This window comes from Zonotrichia leucophrys, chromosome 13 (genome assembly GCF_028769735.1).
Source record: "Zonotrichia leucophrys gambelii isolate GWCS_2022_RI chromosome 13, RI_Zleu_2.0, whole genome shotgun sequence".
NCBI classification, from domain to species: domain Eukaryota; kingdom Metazoa; phylum Chordata; class Aves; order Passeriformes; family Passerellidae; genus Zonotrichia; species Zonotrichia leucophrys.
This window is the reverse complement of record NC_088183.1, coordinates 15,579,097-15,603,767: the sequence shown is the minus strand read 5'-3', so window position 1 is coordinate 15,603,767 and position 24,671 is coordinate 15,579,097. Positions and strand designations below refer to the sequence as shown.

At 45.0% G+C, this 24,671-nt stretch overlaps 1 protein-coding gene across 11 annotated transcripts in view; it reads right to left on the bottom strand.

Annotated features, from left to right (window-relative positions):
* Positions 1 to 24,671, bottom strand: part of ANKHD1 (ankyrin repeat and KH domain containing 1) — a 102,401-nt gene that overhangs the window by 5,478 nt on the left and 72,252 nt on the right. For 3 of the 11 annotated variants that reach the window (XM_064725355.1, XM_064725361.1, XM_064725367.1), the window contains 18 exons: positions 23,488 to 23,633; positions 23,273 to 23,384; positions 22,058 to 22,203; positions 20,455 to 20,597; positions 19,449 to 19,662; positions 18,042 to 18,217; positions 17,128 to 17,290; positions 15,926 to 16,021; positions 15,522 to 15,638; positions 14,365 to 14,539; positions 13,596 to 14,049; positions 13,090 to 13,164; positions 12,218 to 12,364; positions 10,709 to 10,819; positions 9,069 to 9,218; positions 7,154 to 8,769; positions 2,204 to 2,398; positions 885 to 1,139 (listed from right to left, as the gene is read on the bottom strand). In XM_064725355.1, the coding sequence (XP_064581425.1) occupies positions 885 to 1,139; positions 2,204 to 2,398; positions 7,154 to 8,769; positions 9,069 to 9,218; positions 10,709 to 10,819; positions 12,218 to 12,364; positions 13,090 to 13,164; positions 13,596 to 14,049; positions 14,365 to 14,539; positions 15,522 to 15,638; positions 15,926 to 16,021; positions 17,128 to 17,290; positions 18,042 to 18,217; positions 19,449 to 19,662; positions 20,455 to 20,597; positions 22,058 to 22,203; positions 23,273 to 23,384; positions 23,488 to 23,633 (4,491 nt within the window). The remainder of the gene's footprint in view (positions 1 to 884; positions 1,140 to 2,203; positions 2,399 to 7,153; positions 8,770 to 9,068; positions 9,219 to 10,708; positions 10,820 to 12,217; positions 12,365 to 13,089; positions 13,165 to 13,595; positions 14,050 to 14,364; positions 14,540 to 15,521; positions 15,639 to 15,925; positions 16,022 to 17,127; positions 17,291 to 18,041; positions 18,218 to 19,448; positions 19,663 to 20,454; positions 20,598 to 22,057; positions 22,204 to 23,272; positions 23,385 to 23,487; positions 23,634 to 24,671) is intronic. The other 8 variants (XM_064725365.1, XM_064725358.1, XM_064725366.1 and 5 more) reach the window with 6 other exon arrangements.

Below are 24,671 nucleotides of genomic sequence, written 5' to 3'. Positions count from 1 at the left end.
ACTCACGGCACACACTCGAGCAGAATTCAGCAGCTGCACACACCTAAGGCCACCCAAAGGCACCCTGAAAACACACAGCCACAGAGGGATCTCAGCTATCCAGACAAGGGTGGAGAAGATGGGGACTACCACGAACTGTGAGTTCCACATGTCCACTGCAAAATGGCTAAAATCCAACAGAGCTCCCAACACTACCTGTAAGCACATACAAGCTTTTCTTAAAAACACACAGCAATGCTGAGACATGAGTTAACCAAAGTGTGGAGGGCTTCACTGAAGCATATAACAAATGCAGGACTCAAACGTTTGTATTGAAAGTTACCAATGGAAACACTCTACACCTCAAATGCTGCACCTCCTCCTTTCCACAAAATCCAACTACCAGGAAACTGAACGTAAACCTTCAGCTGTTTCAAAGTCATTCTTTGGGAACCAAGGCTGCCTGGAACAGAAGTTATCCCATACTGTTCAAGAGTCATGAGGAAATCAGTGCAAAAACCAGCATCCACAGCTCTGTGTCCCTGGGTGCATCAGCTGCACCTCAGCTGACACTGTAAAATGTGAGGGGAAAACAAGAGAGAAACCTGGACAGAGAGAGCTAACAGTCAGGCCTGGAAACAGCCCCCTGAACAGATAGCAACTCTTTACTCTAAGCTCTGGATCATTCAGAGGACTCTGTATGAGGTCTCTGCATCATTTCAGGCTCACAAATGCCTTGATCCAGGCGGGTGAGAACCACCAGCACCACGAGGGCAAACCACAGCATTTCCATCGACCTGAGGATGTTCCACAAGGGAGCACAGACTGTGGAGCTCTACTCCTCCTCTCCAACCCTCCTTCCAGACACATCCCTCGGGGCCCTGCAGTGTGTGAGCAGCACTCACCGGACACGCTGTTGACGCCGAAGGACCAGATGCCGCTGTGGCCCACGGGCGCGCTGAAGTTGGTGCCCAGGGGCGTGGGGGTGACGGAGCCGCCCTGGCGGATCCTGGCCAACCTCTCGGTCCCGATGGGGGGCGGCACCTTCCTGTCGGGGTTGCTGTTACCCGCTTTTGGCTGGCCCAAGTTAGCAGGGGCAGAAGCAGCTGAGAGGGGTGAAGATGATCCTGAGGAAACTGATGGGATAGGAGATTCACCTGCTGAAGAGAGTATTTCTCTTGCTTAATGACACACAAAGTAGCAAGGGTAAATGCCATCCCACTTATTTCCCCGATATTATCTCCAAGTAAATGATAAAATGTTTTAAAGGCTTTTTTTTTGGCAAGTATTCAAGTTTTCAAAGAAATTATTTGAACTCTAAAATCCACATTATAACACAAATGCTTTCAGCCATCAGAATCGTGATATTCTCATGACATAGCGGTGTATCTAAATTAATTACAAGAAAGAATAAGAAACATGGAAGAGTTTCAGGAAGAGGTGAAAACATCAGCCAAAATACCATAAATATCTAAGCAGCCTGGTTTTGGTATCCACCACTTGCAGCAGAAGAGAAATCAGACAGCTTCCCAAAGCCACAGGTGTGACCCAAGAGCATAAAGTCCCGCCAAGTTCAGAAGTGTCACTGACTCTCCTTGGGAAATCCAACTTCCTTTGAGCACTCATTGAAACATTTTGGTTCTTAAACTCAGAGTGGCAATGAAGTTGCATGCAGTGACATGAAAAACATCTTCAGCTAAGATTCTGAATCAAAGACCCATATTTTCTGTAAAGCTACTTCCATGTTCTTTCCATTAAGAGGAAAACCCACTGTTACCTTGGATGATGCTTAGAGATTTTGGAATATTTTAAGTATAATTAGAGATCCCAATTAAAAAAAAAAAAAAAAGAAAAAAAGAAAAAAGGCAAGTATAACTTCAAACCATGGCAAACATGACATTTTCAACTAATACTGCACTCATACTACTTAGAGGGGCATCTTTAGCTTGGTGTAATCACCTCCACTCCCCCACAGCTTCATTGCTCTCTCCTCTCAAGAGCCTACAATAACTCATTTTTCTGCCCAAATACACCTTTAGTAATGCTACCAGAACTAGTGGCATGGGAAAAACCCCACAAAATAGCACAGCTTGGGATTTGCACACCATCCTCACAGCTGCTAAAAGCAATTGGAAAGCATTTTGTGCATTACTGGGTAAGTTCCCCTCAAGTTAGAAATCTACTAAAGACAATAGCTATGAATTTATAGTTAACTAAGACAGACCCATGAAGTTCCTACATGAATTTGTTGCGCTTGTCCAAGGATGTGGTGAAAAATGCTGTCTGTTAAAGCTGGGAGTCCCAACAGGCGCTGGCCCTTGAAGGTAAACCCGTGCTCCTTGTATGTTTGCTGAAAAGCCTGTCAAAGGACCTGAAGAAGAAGTTGTAGAGCTGTTGGATGGATCTAGAGAGGGTAAGCCTGAAATAAACATAAATTTGATTAAATATCTCTCTTTGGGAACCTGCTTCAAAGCACCAGAGAAAGCTAGTGCTCCAAATATAATTAAAGCATCTCATCACCGTTGGGGGCATCTGCACATGGTAAGGTGCATGATTCTCCCTTAGAAACCATTTCTGGAGGCTCTCTGGTTTGGCCTCAAGTTTTAACAAAAAACAGCCATCCCTTTGGTCACTGAAAGAAAATGATTTTAGCAGGGAGGGCAGAGCAGGAAAGCTGGGAGTGGCCACGATCTTTGCTTACAAAAAGCCACCCAAATGCAACAGGGATCCAGGGCTCTGTGAAAGTCCCAGGGGAATCCAGCACCAGGGAAGCAGTTCTGTGCAGGATGGGCTTTGCCATCCTGAGGCACCTTCAGGTAGAGATCAGTCATGCTGTGGCCACTGAGACAGGGCTGGCATGGCACAGCACCACAGGGGAGGGGGCTGCTTCCTCCAGGGACATGTGAGAGGAAGAGACACCTGGAGAAAGAGCTCAAAGTCCCACAAAAATTACTAGCAAGGGTGAATTACAGTTTTTTATAAGCCAAAGCTTTTAAGTACTTTTCCAAAACGCTGTAAAAGCTCTTATCACACATTATTACCTGAAAGCAGAAATGGGCATGGCCACATGTTCACCTGAGTTTAGGGTTTAGTTTCAAGGGCCTATTAAACAGGATTAGTTTCAAAACCATTTAAACATTTCAAAATGACCACAACCAGGACCAGCCTATGTTGCTGCAGAGTGAGGTTGAAGGTTATGTCTACACACACCCCACCACAAACAGCAGTGCTGCCAGGCAGTACCTTAGGTCAGAAACTAGAGGGGCACCTTTCAGTGCCTGGACAGTTCCTGAAAGCCAGGTCTTTTCCCCCAGTATTATCAACCCAGTCAACCTGATTTACTCCTTCCAGAAGTGCCAGATCCAAGCTGCTCACATGGACAGAAATGATTTGTTGGAGTTAAAGGAGGTATTTTTCTCACTAGCCCAAAGGTTATACTGAGAATTCTCTCTTACAGCCAAGGAGAAACACATCCCCCTGCTGCTGAAACATGAGGGACCCCCAGCATGGGAGGACAGCACAAACTCCATGCTCTGAGGAGGATGCCAGTGCCTGTGGCTGCAGTGTGGCCGAGCTGGGTCTGTCAGGAGTTGCAGCCTGGCCCCAGCACAGAGCTCAGCCCTCAGCTGACAGCAGCACCTGCAGCCCAGGCCCTCCCTGGGCAGCTGTGGAGCCACTGACTGCACACTCTGGGCACCCTCTGTCCACAAACCTGGCAGCCAAAAGCCCCCTGGGCACTGATTCTGTCACACACCAAAGCACAGACTGCCAGCTGGCTGGGAACCACACAGGATCTGCCCCAGACAAAGGGGAAACAGAGCTGCTGCCACCCTGGGTGCTGCTGGGCTCCCAGACAGACAGCAAGGCAGGAATTGGGACAAAAGCAGCTCTCCTGCAGGAGAGGGATGCCCTGCTGCCTTCTGATGGCTCAGGAGGCTGATGGGTACAGATTTTGGGTACACAGCTTGTAAAGTGCAGTGACTGCACAGTCAGGACCACTTCAGCACTGCTGGATTTGCTCCATGGGCTGAAGGGAGGGTGACAGCCAGAGATGCACAAATCCAGGAGTCAGGTCACAAAGAAGACTTTTTAACTTTATCTTGTCTTTCATAAAAGGGGATGAAAAACTTTGCTTGATATTAAAAATCGTTATTCTGAACAGTAACTTATCAAATAAGTTGATAACTTATCAATAACAAGCTTTCTATTTGTGTACTTACCAAAAAAAATCAGGTTTTCTAATACTAAAATCTTCTGCAATACCATATTCTACACTTACCTGGGCTATGAACTCAAACTCCTCATTGTGCTCTGAATGCATAACTGAGATTTTGAGAGGAGTGTATTGATCTCACACAAACTCTGCTCAAAATTCAGTTTATCAAAGACCCCAGGCAGATGTTGGCTACTGCAACATCACCTGCATGTTTAGAGAAAGAGCCACAACACTTGGTCACTCTGTGTGAAACAGAGTCCAACCATTTCATGCAGCTCCATACTCATGTGCTGCTTCCTAAGCTGGCATATTTCAAGTTTGTGACCCCTTTTAAGAAGCAAGGTCTCAAACTCCTTAACATGCAGACGACAGAAGTAACAAGCAGATTAGTTTTGGTCTTCTCCACAGCCTCCTCTCATGGCTGGGCTAAGCCTGCCCTCAACTGCAAACTGCCAGGACAAGAGACCTAAAAATGTGAGACAAATAGGCCATTTCCAGGATGGATCCACAGCAGTGAGATCTGTGCCTCAAAGGAACTGGTGAATCAGAGAAAACTCGAGCTGCAGCTGAGCTCACCCATGAACAAGAAAAGCAGACTATCTGAACTCCACCCTGAGGTGAGAACTTGTTAAGAAAAAGCTGGTTTAGATTTATTAAACTATATTAAATCTTCACCAGATCAGTTTAGAGGTGATCCCTTAGAAATGTTGATTTGTGGAAAAACTTGCCATAGGCCAACTGTGTAAGAGAGGCACAAAATGCAAACCTCTGCTCCCTCAGGTGTCCCTCCCCCAGCTGAGACCAAGGATGGGTGCCCACCTGCTCTGAGGCTGCTCCCAACCCCTGTGACCACCCAGAACTGCCAGGCCCTGGCTGCTCCCTGTCCTCTGTGCTGCTGCTGGGCAGAGCAGGAGCAGCGAGCAGCCCTTGTCCCCCTTCTCAAAATCTCACAAACCCTGTCACCTGTGCAAACAGCTGGGAGTCCCCAGCTCTGCCAACCCCAGGCTGAGCCAAGGGCAAGGTCCATTCCCCTGGGACAAGCTGGGGAATGAGAGGGGTGGGCAGGGCACACTTAGCTCTGAGGGAAGGCAACAGAGAACTCTCATCACTCCTTTCCTCTCTATCACACCTTCCAAACATCCTCAAGCTCCCTTAACCCCCTGCTCCTGGGACATCAGGATTCTGAAACAAAGGTGATCAAAAGCAGCAGGAAGTAAAATGACATTAAATGAATTAGCTAAGGACCTGACTCACCAGTCACCTCCTGCCCAACACAATTTTAGCAACACACTCCCTACTGGCAGTTTTTCTTCACTTTGCAATATCCTAATTAAATCCTAACTCAGGACAAGTGTGTTCTGTCCAAATATTTTTGAGCTTCAGTTGAGAACTTCACACCTATCTCTCCCAAAGTCAACTGTGTGAGTTTTCCTTGGCTATCTACCCAACCCTTCTAATGGCAGAAACAGATTTACACTGTTTTTCAAATACTTACAGTCTCTTAAGGATATATAAAGTATAAAAGGATATATAAAGTAGAAATACAAGAGATTTTCCCCCATTACAACAGATGATCTTAACATAAGGGAACAGCAAAATACTTTGTGGCTGTGGGAAGTCCCTGTCACCCATGTTTGCACATGCAGGATGCCACCGTCAGGGAAATCAGCAGATCCCATTTGCCATAAGTTTCCTTTCCCAGGAATTATTTTAGCAACAGCCAACCCCAGTTCAGAGCACTGCAGAGGAAAAGCTGAGCCACTGTCAAGTGGTCCTGGAGCCTGCTGGGGGTCTGGCAGTTCTTTATTAACAGGCTCTGATGAACAAGGTCCAGTTACTTCACCTGACACATCTAATTCTGCTTCCTGCACTAAGGCTGGATGTGGCACAGAGTTCTAGGTGTGCCCTTGCTGTGCAGAGCAGTACAACCCAAATTTAACAACAGAGAAAACTACAGTCACAGCAAACAGCCCAGGTTTGTGGTTAAAGCCTGAAAGAGAGAAGTGTTCTGGTTTGCAGAAGTCCTGCACATCTGTCAAGCAACTGAGAGGAAAGGGAATGCTGAAGATCTTTCCTTACCATTACATCTTCCAAATGCTCCCTTCTCCTTTAATCTGAAAGTCAAACTACTTGACTTGTCCCAGCTAAAGTCCTGAAACTTTAGCCCAAACACCCAACACACTCTGTGTGGGCAAGGATGACTTCAGACACCCAGCTCCAGGGCAGCCCTCAGCCACCATGGCAAACACAAAGGGGTGGCACAGAAGGGATCTCTTGAGGGTCCCTTCCAAACTAATGGGTGCAGTTGGTTGTCTGCAACATAGTTTGAACACTGAGAAGACAAAAACCCTGCAGGCAGAGCAGAGCAAGGACAGGGAGCTCAATGTCAGTGCTCATAAACCATTTCAAACAAATCCAGATGTGCTGGTACTGCTATACTCAACCTCTGAATAGAACACCCCACACAGTAGCACACCAATAAGCTCCACAAAGTAAGCTTATTAAAATCCCAGAGCCATATCAAGAACCAAAAGGCACAGAGAGTTTCCCCTCACTGAGCCAAGCTGGAGTCTCACATACAATATGGAGCACCTGCACACAGCCACTGCTGCAGCTGGAACCTGCAGGAGTCCTCAGCTTTGGTGTCACCCCACACTGTGCTCCATTCCAACCCAAAACCTAAAACTGATGCTACACCACAAGCAGGTGGGAGCATTGCTGTCCCACACAGAGGACAAGCAAGGCAACACCTGCAATCTTCCCAACTCCTAACAGCCTAGAAAAGCTGAAGGAAAAAAAATCATCAGCATTTTAAAGAGCACTTGGAAACAACAGGCCATCCTCATTGCACGAGCATTCTCCAGCTGCCATTTGTAGACTATTTCTCCATCAGTATGATGATCAAAGTGCAATGGCTGAAGAAATGATTTTGTCCAGAACATGATGTGAATGACTTACCTACAGGACTAGTTGAAACCCGCTGGGAAGGCGGCCTGAAACCAGGAGCCTTGGAGTTGTCGGGATGAACGTTTTCCACATGTCCTAGCACAGAGTTATTCAGAAAGGTAGACTGAACAGTGAAAGATGGGTCAGCTGCTGCTCGGGTAGAGAGTGGACAGTCTCCCCATGCTTGGTTAGCTGGCACCTGGTTGCTATCAAAAAGACTACTAAAGTGATTGAAGAGCGTTGCTGGCCCAAAGGCAGGAGGCAATGATTTGTTTGCTGGGTTAATGTGCATCTGAGAACCGTTCATAACGTTCATGGCTGACGAAAGCTGCACTGCAGCAGGTGGACCTTGAGAAGGTGTTAAAGGAACTTGATTCGTAACAAAAATAGACTGAGGATCTTGATGGAGGTTTGCATTTGGTACCACTGAATAGAAAGAACCTCTGGACTGCATCCTGTGAGTAACTCGAGGTGCTGGTACAGCTACTTGAGGTAAGTTACTGTTGTCCTGATTATCTGCAACAACTGACCTGGGCGACGCTAAGCTTAAAGGAGCAGTTTCTGAGCTGGATGAAAAAGGCATCGACATGGAAGGGCTGATCTCGGCCATGCTGGTTGGCAGAGCCTCCTCCTGCGCGCCGCTGGGCGGAGCGGGGCTGCCGGCCGGGCGCGTGTCGGTGCCCGCGGAGCTGCTGCTGCTCGACACGCTGCAACTGCTGGAGGCCGAAACCGGCGGGCACGCGCTCGTGGGAGGCTGCTCGGGGGTGGGCACCTTCTCCTTGGGTGCAGAGACAGCCGAGAAGGAGTCTGCCTTCAGGGCAGAATGCTGCGCTGGCGGAGCAGTAGATGGCAGAAACGCCGTGGGCACTTGCCCGTTGTTTGTGGGGGCAGAGGAAGCTGAGGGCAGAGTGCTACAGGTGCTCGTCACAGTTGAGATGGCCGTTGCTGCAGCGCTCGTCTTGGGGACGCAGGCAAAGAGCTGCTTCCTGACCGAGGAGGGAGTCCTGTTACTGGTCACACACAGAGGCTGCGTGGAAGCAGCTGCAGACGAGGCGGTAACGGGACAAGTGGACGTGGCTAACCCAGGAGACTCCGTCTGCAGAACGCTGCCATTCTGAGTACCCACACGACTCGAGCTGTTATGCTTTGGAGAGCTGTTCGTGCTGCCAGGGTTAACGGGTCTCACTGGGAATGGTCCCCAAGTGTTCGGTGAAGGTGAAAAGGTTCCTCCAAACTGGGCCATAGGTAAGCGAGGGTGCCGGATCTGTTGCATAGTTTGGGCAGCCAGCAAGGCAAAATGAGGGTGAGAATAAGCAAGAGGAAGAGACACCGGAAAAGACGAGCGCACGTTGGCCGGGACATTCTTGTTTAATTTGTTGGGAGGCTGGAAAGTCGAGAGTGTTGATGACTGCGACGTGACCAGGGGCGGCGCTCCCAGAGGAAAGGAGTTCTTGTTGGAAGCAGTCGCAGTGCTGACTCCAGATGAAAAGTTTGCATGGATTGATTTGCTACTCGAAGCAGGGGTTCTTATGTGAGTTTTAGGAATCAAGTCTTCCAGTTCCTTGGCAGGATCTTGAATAAGGGCATTGATGAGTTGCACTGCGTATCGCGTGGACTCTGTACCACCCCTAGGTTAAACACAAACAGATTTATCTCCTGCAAAAGGAAACCCCACTTTGTGCAATGTTCTGTAGCTTCAACCATATTCTGATCTGTAACTCTATTGTAAATTTACTGCAGTAAATTATTTCTTCTGTGTATCTTAAGGATTATCTTTGAAGTTGACTGTCAGCATATCCTGGCAGCAGGAATGTATGCGCTATTGTAGAAGAAAGAAGCTAAATAGATCCTGCCTTAGAAAGCAAACAAGCTTTTCAATAAATGACACTGTGGAGTAACTCAAGACTTTGATTTTGAGATACTGTACCTTATAGTGATCATTCTCTCTCCATTCTTATCTTTTTGCTTATCCACATCAATGTGGGCACCAGTGACATCTTGAATTGCTGTGATGTTGCACCCACCTCTTCCCATTATTCTAGATACGACAGAAGCTGGGACTGATAATTTCTTTGACCTATATCACAAAGATCAGAAATCTGTGAAATGCATTCAAACTTCACACACAGACAAAACCCCTCTGACAGTGGCTGAAGTAATATTCTTAAGGGCAGTAAGTGGTTTTCTGCTGATCCTTTCTTTGCCCTTTGGAGCCTCTCTCAAAGTCCCCCACTCAACTCAGCATCCTCAGTACCTGACAAGGATTCTCCAGCAGCATTTATCCCACCACTGTTGTAACAGATATATGAGCCTCACACTACTTCAGAACCCCTTTTGGATTTTATCTTATCTTGGGTACCTCACCTCTGAGACAAATCCTCAGCTTATCAACCTGAATTTAGACAAGCAGCACTGTTTCAAATATAAAAGCCCATGGCTTGGCTACTTGGACTGTTTATAGCAAGGAGAAGATGACTTTCCAGTGATCAGATTTGTGGTACCACCTGCATCCACAACCTTTCAGTATCCACCGCTTTCAGACCTCAAGATCTGGAAGTGCAGTGTCACCAATAAGCAATGGTGGGTGAAAGCAGGTGAAGGTGTGCAGTGCTGTGATTCAGGGAGCTGCTGGAAGCCCCTGTGATGGCAGCATGGACTTGCAGGGGCAGGCTCACTGTCAGGCTACAATGCTGCCACTAAGGTCAGTCAGTTCAGGGTTTTCCTGATTCACATGGTACTGGTGGGTCAGAGCAAGCACACAGTTTATGGAAGTGTCTGAAGACAAGCTCTGCACACACACAGATCTCAGCTGAGATCTTTGGGCCACCACTGCCCCCAGACTTTAAGGTGTGTTGGACCTCTTGCACCCATAAGCTGCTTTCAGGCTTGCTATTGATGTGCACTGGCTCAATGCTGCACAATCAGAGGGGATTCAAAGGGGTTTCAGAAATCACAGCACTCACAGGTCCCCACCACCCTGTGGAACGGCTGCCAGCTTCACCTAGCTATTCCAGTCTCAGAAACTTGGAAGTAACTTGATTCTCAGGGAATTGTTTGTCACTTAACAGGACTTGGAGGAAACCCATTTAATTGTAAACATCTAAACACACAGAAATGTTTTAAAGCAACACCTCATGTTGTCAAGGTGTTTTTTCTTTCCCCCATTCCTGCCAGGACAGCACATTACAACCCTGCCCATCCCCAGAACCCCCAGTGCATGCACCAGCTCTATCCCAAGGCTGTTTCAATGCTTTGGGTTTTCTTCCCCACCTCCCCTTCCAAGGCTCCTTTCTCAAGACAGACATCACAGCTACTCCCTCCCCAAACCAGAGCTCCATGCTCACCTAAGTTTGAAGATCACCTGTATTGCTCACAGGGTTCCTGATTGCCCCTTGGTCTGCTTCCACCCCAGCCCATGGGGACCTCTGACAGCCACTCAAGGAGGCATTTCTCTTCCAGGAGAGCCCACCCCAGTGTCCAGTCCCTCCCACCCATCACCCACAGCTGTTTCCCTCCCTCCCTCCCAAGGCTGATAAGTTTTCACTTCTCTAAGTGTCCCCAAGGTACCTTTTTGCTCCGGAGCAGCAGCGCCCTCCTCTCTGCAGCTGGAATTGCTCAATTGGTGTTGGCTGCAGAGTGTTGCTGGGGGGAGGGTCTTTCAAAACTCTGCCCACTTGCCTGTCAGGGGCACAAGGGATGTTTGCATTGGTTACTTTGATACACATCCCTTCTAGCTGGGGGTCACTCAGGGAGAGGGAAGAAGAATTCTTGTTGAGATCAGGAGAGGCTTTAGCAGAAGGAGCTCCTGGGCACTGCACCCACACATCCACAGTCACCAACAATGCTCTTTGGCAGGACATGCTTCCATCAGTCAGGGCACAGCAAACACCAGTGCAGAACCCTGGATGGGATGTTCCTTAGGGCACTCCTCAGGAAAGAGATAGGGAGGCTCTGGATGCATGGCTACAACACTGCCAAGGCCAACACAAGAGCAGGCAACACCCATGTGAACACTTGGGCTGAGCCAAGGAGACTCAAGAGCCCCAGGAGAGCAGGAGCAGCCCCAGGGCAGAGGGGTCAGGGCTGTCTGAGGGGTTCCTGCCTGCACCACTCCCCAGGTGGGGACCAGGCTGCCACCACACACCGTCACTGTGGACAGCCCCATTGGTGACACCATCAAAAGGCAGAGACCAAACCAGCTCTAAAAGTTCAAACATAAATTTTCATATTAAACTGCCTTTTTAACCTTTATTAAGAACACTCTGTGGTTTCCACTAATCCAAATGCACCAAGCCCTCTATACAATTACATTTAAATTTTCCAAAATGAGCACATCTTGTCATTGCCACTGCAGAACACAAAAGCAGGAGGGTTTCCTATGTGCACCCAAAGCATCTAACTTTTTGTGCTGTATTCCTTTGCATGGTATTCCTATGGTATGTTTGTGCTGTATTCCTTTTTGATAAAGAGAACAAAAAACCCCTCAAAGCCAGATGATCATTCTAGTTCCAAGCAGTAGACAAGATAAAGGTTAGAGATACTGGGGTGTTAATGGCCATACAGTAAAACCAGGTACATTTTCAAAAGAAAAGATTGCATTACAGTGAAACTTTAAATCTCACTGCACTCACTGTCAGATAAGACAATTTCCCTCTGAATTAGTGATCAAGGTCACTGCCCAAAGTACAATGAATTTTGGCCTTGAAGGGATCATTGGCCTCTCCTCCACTCACATCCATTCTGCCTTTAGTTCATCTGCTGTAGGGCTTTTCACTGCCCTCTGCTCCCTTCCCCTTTTATCTTGTCCCCACATCCTGTATTCCACTAAAGTCACAGGTTGTCTTTATTTTCTGATGCCAAACACAAGGTTATGTCATGTTCACATTAAGTTAGTGAGGAGCTACTACAAATTAGGGCTGCAGTTGGTTTTCCCAGCACTGCAAGGGCAAGCAGGGTAGATTTTCCTGTAAGTTAATTCTTCATTTATATAATCTTGCTGGACATTCTGTATTTGAGAATAATTTACAAGCTAAAAAGCTCACAGACAGTTTTAAAGCATAGTATTAAAGTCTTTACCTTCTAACCACTTCTTTCCAGCCTTCTTCTCTTTTCTGGCCTCTTTTTGGACTGGTCAGATTCAGCTTTACATTTGGAGAGCTCAGAGGCAGGGAAACAGACTTATAAGTAGTCGACAAAGAATTCGAATGACCTTCACCATCAAGTCTGGGAACAGAAATTCAGAATAAATTACAAATTACAGAATAAAATGACAGCATACAGCTTACATTCCTGCAGCTTAAGACTAGTAACATGAACTGTTTCCAGAAGAATCACCTCTAACAAGGAGGCAGAAGGATGCATTTAGCTTGTCCTGCTGCAGTGAACTGCACAGGACCCTAAGGCTCCTGCAGCAAACCTTGGACGAAAGGTCCAAGGCAGAAATAATCTATGTTCAAAGAACAGAACAGAGACAAATTCCAATTTTTAACACTCCTAATGGGAGCCCAAAACACACACCCTCTAACCACAAGGGTTGGTGAATCACTCATTCTGCATCTAACCTGAATCTGGGGGAAAATAGGAAAACCAAAAATATCCTCTCTTCCCACTCCCAGACAAGTGTCCTAATCAGTCTGACAACAGCCCTGTCCCACTGCCCTTCCTGATATCACAATGTCTGTGTTCTTATTGAAGCTGCCCTGTCCTGGGCTGATCAGCCTCCCTTAGTGCAGAAAATGGAAAGAGAAAACAAAACTGTGGGAGATCAGACTTGTATTACTTAGATGTAAAAACAAAGACTGCAGACCCACATGGGATCTAAGCTGATTCAGACCAATGACCTCTTCAGCAAGTGGTGCTGTAGAAGTTATCAGCACATCCCCAGGCAGCTGAAGGACCCTCTGAACCATTCATGTGGCCCCTACATTCCCTGAGTTCCTGTGACTCACCTCTGGCTCGACAAGGTTATATCAAACTGGCCATCAACCTGGCAGGCAAAATGCTCAGAGTCTTCTTCTTCTCTCCTTAAAAGAAAGAGATTGCAAGTCAAACGAGTTAATGATGAAACACAAAACAATCAAAAGGCAACAAAACCACTTCTGTGTGTGGATGATTAGTAAAGCTGGCACTTCCTTATTAAATTCCCAGCATATTCACTTTAAGATCTATTCTAACAAAGCTAACAATGCAACATGGATGCTTAAAAAATGCAGAGAGAAAAGGCCATTTCACTGAAGTAGTATTAAAAACTGGCCAACAATGCCAAAAAAATCTTGTTCTAACAAGATTTTAAAGAGTTTGTGTTCAACAAACTTAGCACAGCTTTGCAAATAAAGCAGCCTCAGTCTCTCTAGGCTCTGGAATGTACAGTTGTGTAGACCTTAAGCTACAGAGCATTGACACTGGCATGGGTGGAACCTTGTGAAAGAGCAGGGGAGGAGCAGAGCAGCCTCACCTGGTGGGTGGTTTGGAAGCTGAGGTGCTGTTTTTATCTTCCTGAGAGGGGATGAGCAGGGAGGCATAGCGGCGCTCCGAGGAGTTCGTGTCCATGGTGAAGTTCAGCTCCTGGCTTTTCCCTCCACTGCTGCTTTCACTGTTGCAGTCTGTGCTGTCCAGGTTATCTGAATCACTGTTCCCACTTGCACCACCACCTCTTGGCTCTCCATTTATTTTATTTTTATCTGCTTTTTGCTGTGCTAGGGATATATGCTGATCTGGCAAAATTATCTGCATATTCTGAGGAGTCTCTTTTGTTTTATTTTTCTTATTTTTTCTGTTTGTGCTGGGGGTAGTCACCACATTAGCTCTCTTCTTCCCAAAGGCATTTGTGAAGGTAGTTGAAGTTGCAGAAATTCCAATTGTAGTTGTTGTAGTTGCACTTGGAGGCTCTATAGGAACTTCTTGCTCCACTGAAAGAAAAGCAGTTTATAAACCATCAGAACCCACAAAACAGAGAACTGAGTGCCCTCACTGAATACACCACAGCTGATGTTATGCTCCTTGCTGAGCTGTCAGACTAGCACCAAATTCAGCTGTAAATCCTCCAAGAGTGAAAGACTTTTGTGAACAAAGGAGGGGGTGAAAAAATGAGCAAAGGAGTTTTGTCAGGCAGCAGCCATGTAACACTGCCAAATATGAGAGACCAGCTCTCAGATTTCCTTTACTTTCATGGTTAGAAAGGTGGCACCTCCACAATTACACTGTTCCTAGAAACACTTGTTTACCTTCATCATCATTTTCCTCTTCATCATCATCTTCTTGTAGCTCCAGAGTTTCCTTAGGCTTGTTTTCTTCATCTTCTTCTTGTTTTCTTTTTTGTTCCTCTTTCTTCTTCTTTCTCTTTTCCTTTCTTTTCTCCCTTTTGGCTGCAAGAGCTTGTTTTCTGCTCTCCTCTCTTGACTGTGTAGGAGAAAAGAATCCATATTTAAACATTTCACACAGACTAAATTACACTTATAATTCAGATCTTCCCTAGAAATCTGGGGGGAAGGAAAAATGAGAGAGCACAATGAACTAGAATGACTTTGGGACATACTGAATCATTACACAGAAACTGGACAGAGCTTATGCAACAACTGGACTAGCTGGTCCCAAAACTTCTAAGGAATGATAACAAAGTAATAACTAAAACAGAAGTATTAAAAAACCCCCACAGTTTTAATGGAAGACCAGAAAAATCTCTCAGTCCTTTCTCAAACACTTAATAAGCTCAGTGATATTTTTGGTGTGATGTCCACATCTTTGATTCAAAAGCCAGTACTCAATGGCTCTAATTTTAACCTTTTTTTTTTTTTAAATATATGGAATCAGTCATCTGCTGCACTGTTTATGCACAGCAACTGATCCGTGCTCAAGTGCTCAACAAGTCCACAACATGGAAAATTTAATAAACCAATGTGCAACTTGTCAAAAACTGTAAGAATTTTTATTAAGAGAGCCCACTCTAGGATGTGTTACTTTAGAATAATTTACTGTATTCTCAGCAAATGGAGAAGGGGATTTTTCTTCATACCTGCTCAACTCCCCTGAGCAGAAGTCCATAAAATGCTTATGGACATTATTTACACCTACAGAAATATAGCATGAGACTGGAGACCTCCCTTACTCACTCATCCTCTGTGCTGAGGTGACCCCAGAGAGCCACTGCCTAAGGAACTATTGCTAAGTCCAGGCTTCCCCAAAAAGGACAATGAAGTGGAGGAAGCAGAAATCAGTTCTGGTTTGTCCCCCTCAGTATGTGCCTCACTTGGATGATACATTAGGGGAAGGAACACAGACACAGCCAGAGCATGAAGACTGACTGCCCCAAGAAGCATTAAATGCAGCCTAGAGATTGACACACAGCTCAAACACTGCTACATGACAGCAATCATCTACTCACTTTCTCCAGGTCTAGCTCCTTCAGCAGTATAGTTGCATTTTTATTGGCTTCTGCAGCCTGCTGGTCTTTAGCTTTCACAATTGTCTCCACACACTGGTGACACTTTTTCAACAGGTCCTGAAATGCAAACTTGTCTTACTACCACTGGAAAAACCAACTGAGGAGTGAGGCTTGCTCTACAATGAGATCAGCTCCCCTGTATTCATAAACATACAAACTATTCACAGAATAGGATCTAATGCTGATTTACTTCTAAGTGCTATATTAAAAAGGAGAGATGCACAAATCTCTAAATCAGATGTATGTGAGCAAACATGTACATTCAGTGTTTGAATACTTAAGAATTCCCCAGGGCTATTTTTGCTGGAAATTCAAGCAGGGTCTTGTCCCCAAGTCCCTCTCACCTTGTCCGTGATGGTGGCGATGTAACGCATGCACTCAATGTCTGAAGGAAACTGGTTCACTTCTTTCACCAGGAACTGAACTACTTTCACATGCCCCTGGAACACCAAAGAAAATTCTAATCCTTTGTATACAATTGTCAACATTCATCATCAAAATATAAGTTTGATATCTCTCAGTTCAATGCAAAACACTGAAAATAAGCAACAACATTTCTGGTAAGCTGCTGTTTGGGAAGAAGGGCAGTTCCTGCTTGCTCAGTGCTGACAGCACAGCCACTGCTCTGCTTCAAGGTGGCAAAGACAAGCTCTTCCACAAGTTACTTTTTATTTTAAAATACAAAAGGCAGATCTTCATGATTTTAGTAACAACCAAGACACAAGACAACCCTCTTTAGATAAAATCTGTCACCCAATCCACTCTCTTGCCACTCACCCCATGGTGCTGACTTACACTGTTCAGTTACAGGCCAAGATCAGAAAACTGAGCCACCTGAATGTTATCCTGGCAAGCACATTCCTCAGCTCCCAGGGTACACTGTGCAACCACACACAGCACCCAACTGTTGCTTCTAAAGTTATGTGAAAGCAAGGCAGTGTCAAAACAGGGGCAAGCTCAGCATTTTTGTTTGTAAAAAAAGCTGCACAGTTATTTGTTCCTTTGTTAAAGGCAAAGCAGCTACAGTTAATAAATTCCTCTGCTTATGCTCCTTGCATCCAACACCACAACTGATGGAACCACAACTGATGGAACCATCCCAAAGCAATGCTCTTCCTGCCAAGAAGAAAAGGCAGTGGGTGACAGAAGAGCTGACTACACAGTGTCCAATCACAAATATTAAGAACAAAATGAGAGAAGGACAAAGGAATCAGGACAGCTTATTGCAGACTGGTATTGTGTTCACCTCCAAAGCAGGACTGAAACGAGCACTACAGACTGCAGAAATACGGAAATCTCTAACAGTCAAAGTTTTTGCACAGTGTACAACTGGAAATTATAAAGCTAACATCATTCATGGAACAAAGTTTTTTAGCTCTCAAGAACTGAATCTTTGTGAAGTACAGTAACTATGACTTTGAAGCAGGTATTTTATCAAAGTACCAATTTTGCCATGTTATATTTGATTCTTCCAAACCCAAGCATTCAGACTCAAGACCAAACAAGAGGCACAGTTTTGAAAACATGCAAGAAGTTGGTGTCCTACCTTACGGAATGCTGACATCAGAGGGGTGATTTTCCTGTTATCTGCAGCATCCACATCTGCCCCTGCCTGCACAAGCAGCTGCACCACGTCGTAGTGCCCCCCATTGGCTGCCAGCCACAGCGGCGTGTTTCCTTTCTTGTTGCGGACGTCGATGTGTGCCCCTCTGAAAGCACCACCCAGAGACATGGTGTGAGCAAAGTCAGAGAGCAAGATCACAAAACATCTCACTACAACTGGATATAGAACTTTAATAACTAAAATACAATGGCAAGATATGAGAAATTCTGCCCCTGAAATTTGCTGTTTCATCTGCAGAGTAGTGACAAGGGAAATATTGAAACCTCCCTGACAGAAATGAACACTCATTTCGTGTCACCTGATGCAACCAGCCACCTTTAAATGATCAGTGTGGTGACTACCCATAGGACAAAGCAGCCCCTTGAGGTTTTAGCAGCACACTGGGTTATGCTTGAAAAGCTCAAGGGTACTTCCAGGCTTTGCCCCCCAAGTGACAGTGAGGAAATGCTCATGTGGGAGTTGCTGGATTCATACACAAATAAGCCATCCAAGCCAGACACTGCCTGCCTGCCTCTGGCTTAATTAACCCTGCAACGGCAAGATATTCCAGGATAACACTGCAGAGTAGGGAACAGATTTAACACCCTATTTTCAAAACTTCCCATTCCCTTTGCTCTCAGGTGCACGAGGTATGTGAACAAGAGCACCCTTGCCACAGAGGAATACAGAACAAATGTGCCACTAATCATTAGTTATAACTGCTTTGGGTTGAAGGGACCTGAAAGCTCATCTTGTTCCAACCCTCTTATCATGGGCAGGGAAGCCACCCAGGAGATCAGGTTGCTCAGAGCCCCACCCACTCTGGCCTTAAAGACTTAATGAGCAGAAATGATTACCGGTTAATGAGGAGCTCGCAGAACTTGTAGTGACCCTTATCTGCTGCAATCGTTAGAGCTGTATCTCTTGAGGAAGGCACAGGTGGGGCATTCACATCTGCTCCTTTATCAAGGAGAACCCTTCCAACCTCTGCATACCCTCCTGAAGCTGCTTCCATCAGAGGTGTGAGACCAGTCTGTGCAAAGAGAACGAGTTACTCTGTGAAATCTGCACAACATATTCAGATAAGACATAAATGATTCCTACAAAGGGAAATCAGATTTTTATTTAGCTGCTTATATTTAGTTTAGGAGCCTAACTTCAAGCAGTCTCTTCCTCAAAAAAGGCCCCAAAAACCCAACAAAAAAAAACCCCAACAACAAAACAAAACACCCACACACAGACCAACCAAACAAAACCAACCCAAAACCCAAACACTCTTGGGCTTTGATTTATACAAACCCAAGCAAACTGTTGACTAAGCACCACCAGATACCTGTCTCAACAGCAAATGCAAAGTTTATAACAAGATCTCTACAACAGAGGTTAGAACAGATTCAAATGAAGACACAAGTGTTTCTACAAAAATACTCAGAAACTGGCTTTATAGCTTTTCTCTAGCCTCCCTTGGCACTGAGACTGATCTGGGCCCAACTTAGTTGCCAGGTCAGACTGTTAAAAAAACTTACACCAGCTGCTAACATGCCCAACTGACCATTTGAGAGCTGGCTTTTATCCATATCCCCTTTTCTCCAGCCACAGTCATTCCAGAAGCAGGCGGGGTAGACAGACACAGCAATTATTTCAGCAGCCTTAGGAGTTACCAAAAATTCCTTTGTGCTGGGGAAATCAGTCTGGCTGTCTACACAAGCTTTAAGCTTGCTTTATGGCAGGAGACACAAAGCTGTCCCAGAGCACCAAAGGATGGGACCTGTGGAGCATTTCAGAGGCACAGAAGGTCACAGTACTGAAGCCACGGGTTCTACAGCAACGTAAAAGCTTTACAAAGTTTGACTGCACTACTTTGGTTGTAGACAAGAAGTCTGTTCTATATGAGAATCACAAGCAACACTATTTCTCTTCCTGCCTAGACTTCACTTGCATGTAAAAATATCTGTATCTGTTCTGTTACTGAGTATCACGTCAAGTTAAAACCTGAAAAAAGTCTAGACAAGAGTCAATCTAAGTTTCATTATAAACTCAGAAGGACCAGTCAGCTTTTCCCTAATGCAAAAAAAAAAAAAAAATACATCATCACTGATGCTTTTTTTATTTTTTAAAAGAAACCACACTCATTTCAGAACATTTAAGCGCTCTGATGTAATAACTCCTCTGAGCCCAGAGAAGCTCAAAGTTACAGGAAAATTTGAAGAAACTTGACGACTCAGAGGCAATAAATCATAAGGAAAGGCAAGTCCCTCACTTACCTTTGCCCTGTGCTCCACATTGGCCTTCCTGTCCAGCAGCAGGCTGACCACCTCTGCCCGGCCCTGGAAGCAGGCCAGGGTGAGGGCAGTGTTGCGGTTGGTCTCGATCTGGGCGTTAATGTCAGAGCCCATATCAAGCAGCAGCTTCACGGCAGGGACGTGGCCATTCATGGCAGCCAACATCAGAGGAGAAATCCCCAGCTTGCTGCCAGTCCTGGGGGAAAGAAACAAATTGCAGTGTCCACGGTAGAAGAAAAGCTCTGGGAAATATAAGTGTATCCAAGAGGGACAAAATGTTTTGTTGGAAGTCAGAAAAGAATATGTTACCTACACTAAAAATATAGGGACTGACCTAAAATAGCAGCGTTTTTAATTGTTAGGAGAAACCACCACAGGGACTATATGCAATAGACAATTGCAATTTATAAACCAAGAAAATATATTTCAGCTGTTAGACAATTTAATGGCCAAAGCAGACATAAGCCTTAAGCTACATCTGATTTTTTCAAAGTAAAACATGCTTCTAGCACAGCTGCAGCTTTAACTTTCCCTAGTTAAGAGCTCTCTCACTCTATCTAGTGTTAGAATATATGTAAGTTTTCTTAAAACTAATACAGAGCAGGCTTAAGAGACGCTGCTGTGTAAATTTGTTCCTCTGCTTGAAGAAGACATCTTCAAACACACTGAGCTGCCCTGAGCACTTGGCTGCTTTCTTGACATCATTCTATTTGGAAATCATTTGACTTTCAGACCTCAGAATGGTGGAAAAGGGAAAGAACAGATTTGCTAACTATAATCCCTTAAAATTTAGGTATAAGTCAGATAAAGTTTGTGATAGATAAAGGATTTAAAAGCACTAAACGTGAACATAGAAGATGTCATCAGTGTAAAAACACTGTTGCAAGGAGGTCTGAAAACACCTGAGATTGCAACCTGTGCCTCAGGATGGAGCCAACAGGGAGTGCCTGTGCCACACTGAAGCTCAGCTGCTCCCATGGTACATTACCTGGAATTAATTTCTGCCCCAGCATTGAGAAGAATCTTGATGATATTAACATAGCCCCCAGATGCAGCAAGGCTCAACGGCGTGTAATCAGACACATTCCTGTGTTCTTTGTTTGCTCCCCGGGCCAACAGCAAATCAACAACCTGAAAAGACAGGACAGGAATTAACAGACATATTGTGGCCTCTGCTGTTATCCAGGGAGTGAGGGGATGTTATCACAGACTTTCCAATGTGCTACCAGTTTCCTTTGTCAACAGACAGGATTAAATAGGAAAATCTCCACCCTCTTGCTCTTGACTTTTCCCTATCTCTGTCCAGCCCCCACAGCCCCTGACCACAGCAGCTGAGCACTTGTCTGCCAGAAAGGTTATTTTGCCTAAATAAAACTGCAAGGCTTTAAAGTGAAGCTCTTCCTGGAAATCTTAAGTTTGCAAACAATAGATCTACCCCACTCTCATAATGTCTCACAATGTCTGAGCATCTCTTTCAGAAAATCTCATCTCACAACTTGAATTCAAATGACACTTGAGCCAAGTTTGGCCATCTCTATTATATGAACTATGCAAAAAAAAAAAAGTGGTAAAAATCAGAGTGACTGATGTTAATGGAACCAGGATGAGGAAGGACTCCTCTATCAAAAGTTGAGAAATAAAATGGCAGAAAATTCAACCATTTTGGTAATGTACTCTAGTGGGCCTCAATTTACTATTAACATAAGCTAGGTGATTTCCAAACAAGCCAGAAAAAACAAACACTCCTTGCTAAGCCAAAAACATAAGAGGCAGATTCTGGCATAAAGAAAAAAAATAAAGAGGAAGAACAGAAGACTTCAGTTGTTCAATATATAATGCTACTACTACAGGCCGTGCTGATCTTGCCTTTTTTATGAGAAGCAATTTTACTGTTAAAGATCTGCAATTCAAAAGTCAAATGGAAACTTTCCAATTTTGGCCAACTATTTTAATCCTCATATTAATCTACTACAGAGCTCTTGGCCATCCCCATGCCATTTCCTAAGGTACTATGCACATGAGTGAAATAGGAAAGATTTCACCAATCTTATTTGGACAACAATAAACACACAAACCTGACAGAACTCTGAAACATCCTTAAAACATGGGTACAATGTGTCCTGCATTGCATCTGCACTTATCAGCCCTGTGCATTATCACTAAAGCCATGTACTGCCCACACAAAATCCCAGCTTCTGCCCTTGTGTACCTGCACTGGCTGTTTCAGGTTTGAGAACAGGGAAGATGGATAAGGGAAGTGCTCAGTCAATAAAGTTATTCAATAAATATCTGCCTCCCTCACAGAAGTATCTGCCATGTGAGGATGCACTGACTGAAGAAAGACAACAAATTATCACAAGTGACTGTGACCATTAACTAACAAAACTGGGATAGGCAAAGGAGCGAAGAATAAAGACTTAAATTTCTTCTTCCTTTCTTGGAAGCGGAAAAAGCCTTAAATGAGCTATAATGAAACAGGTGATAAACCTTCCAGAAAAAAAGATGTATCAACAACAGAATAAACCAAACACTGTACAAAAAAGCCCCTATCTGCAAGTAACAACCCTTTGAGGATTGAGGATTGTCTGTACCTCCTGGCGTCCACCGGAGCATGCCAAGGAGAGCGGAGTATCCTTCGTGCGCTCCGACTGCGCTTCTATATCCCCACCTTTGTCCAGAAGAATTTCCACCACACCAACATGTCCAGCAGTTGCAGCCAGAATCAAGGGTGTAAAACCTAGTAACATGAGATTGTATTAAAAAGCAACCTTGAGTATCTCAAAAGTATTATTAAGGAGCAGAAATGCACAAATGGGTTGATTCACAATGACTTCTATTGATCATATCTCTTCCTCAGATTGGGAATTTCCTGCTGGGTGCCAGATTCTCAGAGTCTTTCCCAACCCTGTTCTGACCCTGTCACATCGTGGCTCTGATTCCAGCCAAAGGCTGTTCAAAAGAAATTTAAACACTGCTTGCAGTGATCAGTTTGGATTAAGTTCTGACCAACTCCTCTTCTTGGAGAAGTCACAGCTTTCTGCATAATTACTGTTAAATTAAGCTCCAACCAGTGACCACACCTGCCCAGCATGTGTTGCTGACTGCCAGTGGTCAATATGAGCTCCAACACAGGTGGTGTGGTGGTTTTGTTCTCTCAGCTCTAAAAGAGGTGAGATTTTGCTGAACTCTGTTTCTGAAAACAATGATACCCAGCCTGACAACTGCCACCACCCAGCTCTGACAGCCATGATGGTTGCCCCCATCAGCTCCTCTATCCAGCTTGCTGAGGTCATTTGTAGAGGATGAGTTGTAAGGACAGAAGTGCCTCATGTTCCACAAATCTGCTCAAGATCACAGAATCACAGAAATTCTAGGTTGGAAGAGACCTTTAAGATCATCGAGTCCAACCCATGTTCTAACACCTCAACTAGATCATGGCACCAAGTGCCACATCCAGTCTTTTTTTAAACTCTTCGAGGGATGGTGACTCTACCACCTCCCTGGGTAGATGATTCCAGTATTTGACCACTCTTTCTGTGAAAAACTTCCTCCCTAATTCTAGCCTGTATCTCCCTTGGTGCAGCTTGAGACTGTGTCCTCTTGTTCTGTCTGTTGTTGCCCGGAGAAAGAGACCGACCCCCAGCTCACCACAGCCACCCTTCAGGAAGATCCCACTCAGGTGCAGAAGCTCACTGGCTTTGTATGACCAATGTCACTATGTGAAGTGCAAGAATTCAGCTCACATTTTGAAATTCATTGTTTCAAGCTTTAGTTCAAGGTCAAATTGTCTTTTGGCTTTCACTCACCCTTCTTGTCTCTGTGTTCAATATTGGCACCACGGGCGATCAGCACAGACACGAGCTCCTCGTGCCCTCCCGCACACGCCAGCGTCAGCGCAGTGTCGTGATTGCTTTCAGTCTTCACACACAGGTAAAAAAAAGCAGATGTTCAGAAACAAAAAATAAAGACAACTTTTTTTTTTCCCAAGCCAATTCCCTCCCAGCTTAGCTGGATGACTCACATGTGCATCGATGTCCACGGATGGGTACATGGGGAGCACGGACTGCGGGGGCACATTGCTGCCTGCCGGCGGGCAGGGCTCGGGCGTCGGGGACTCGGTAGTGTGCGAGGAGCTGGTGGAGCCACTGGGCACTCTGCTGTTCACAGCTGAAAATGAACACCAGCTTATTAATCCACTCTTAGCAATGTCTCATTTTATATGAAAAGTATTAAGTTCTGTAAAACTGCAATTGTCTAATATCAGAATAGTAACGAGGGAAGCAAATTGAATGTTCCTAAAAACAAAAAGCGGCTTTGTGGCAGTTAAACAGTGTAAGCATCGTCTCCAAACTGTGATAAGTTAGAAAATAATTTTATTAATTAGTCTGTATGCATTACAAGTGTGAATTATGAAGGTGATTAGTTACCCTTTTCTAATTGTAACCTTCACTGTTAAGAAGAGTTCAATCATATGCTCAGTTTAAGCAGGCAAATTATTTATCACTAACACACAAACCTAATGTTCAAAAATGCAGTCTTCTTCTGCAATCCCAAATTTTTTCACATAAAGGTTAGTGCACACTTAGCCTCCAGAGAAAGTTTGCAGAGCAAGATGACTGACAGCAACTCACACTATTAATCATGTCTCAGAGTTAAACCAACCCAGGAAAGTGGAAGGGAAGCAGACAGGAGGGGGCAGTCAACAAAAATAAGAAAGCTGGAAACTGTCTGTGCTCCCTAAAATTTATTCTGATTGATGCACAGCCTGTAAAAGATGTCATCCTGAAGATCCAGCATTTCACAGGGACACAAGGAATGCAACTTTATCTTCTTTTTTTTTAAACAATGATTTAAAAAAATAATAATTGAGAATCAGATTTTTTTCATTTAGTTTTAAATCAACAAGCAGAGGATATCCACTGCAGGGCCAGAACTCCTGCCTGCCTCTGTAACCTGATGAGAGTCCAAGTGGAGGCTGGATCCCTGTAATCAGCTGGGATTCCCTGCCAGGAAGGTGTAACACACCTACACACTGACTGGTTTGTGCTTTAGCTTCAGTAATCCCTGCTGACAGAGCAGCTGGATTTCACAAGGATTGTCACTGCTGGATTGCCAAATGTCTCTATTGTGTAGCCTCATCAGCTGGAACACCTGGTGAGCTTTAGTTATTCCAAACCACACAGTACTTAGCAGCATTCCTGGAAG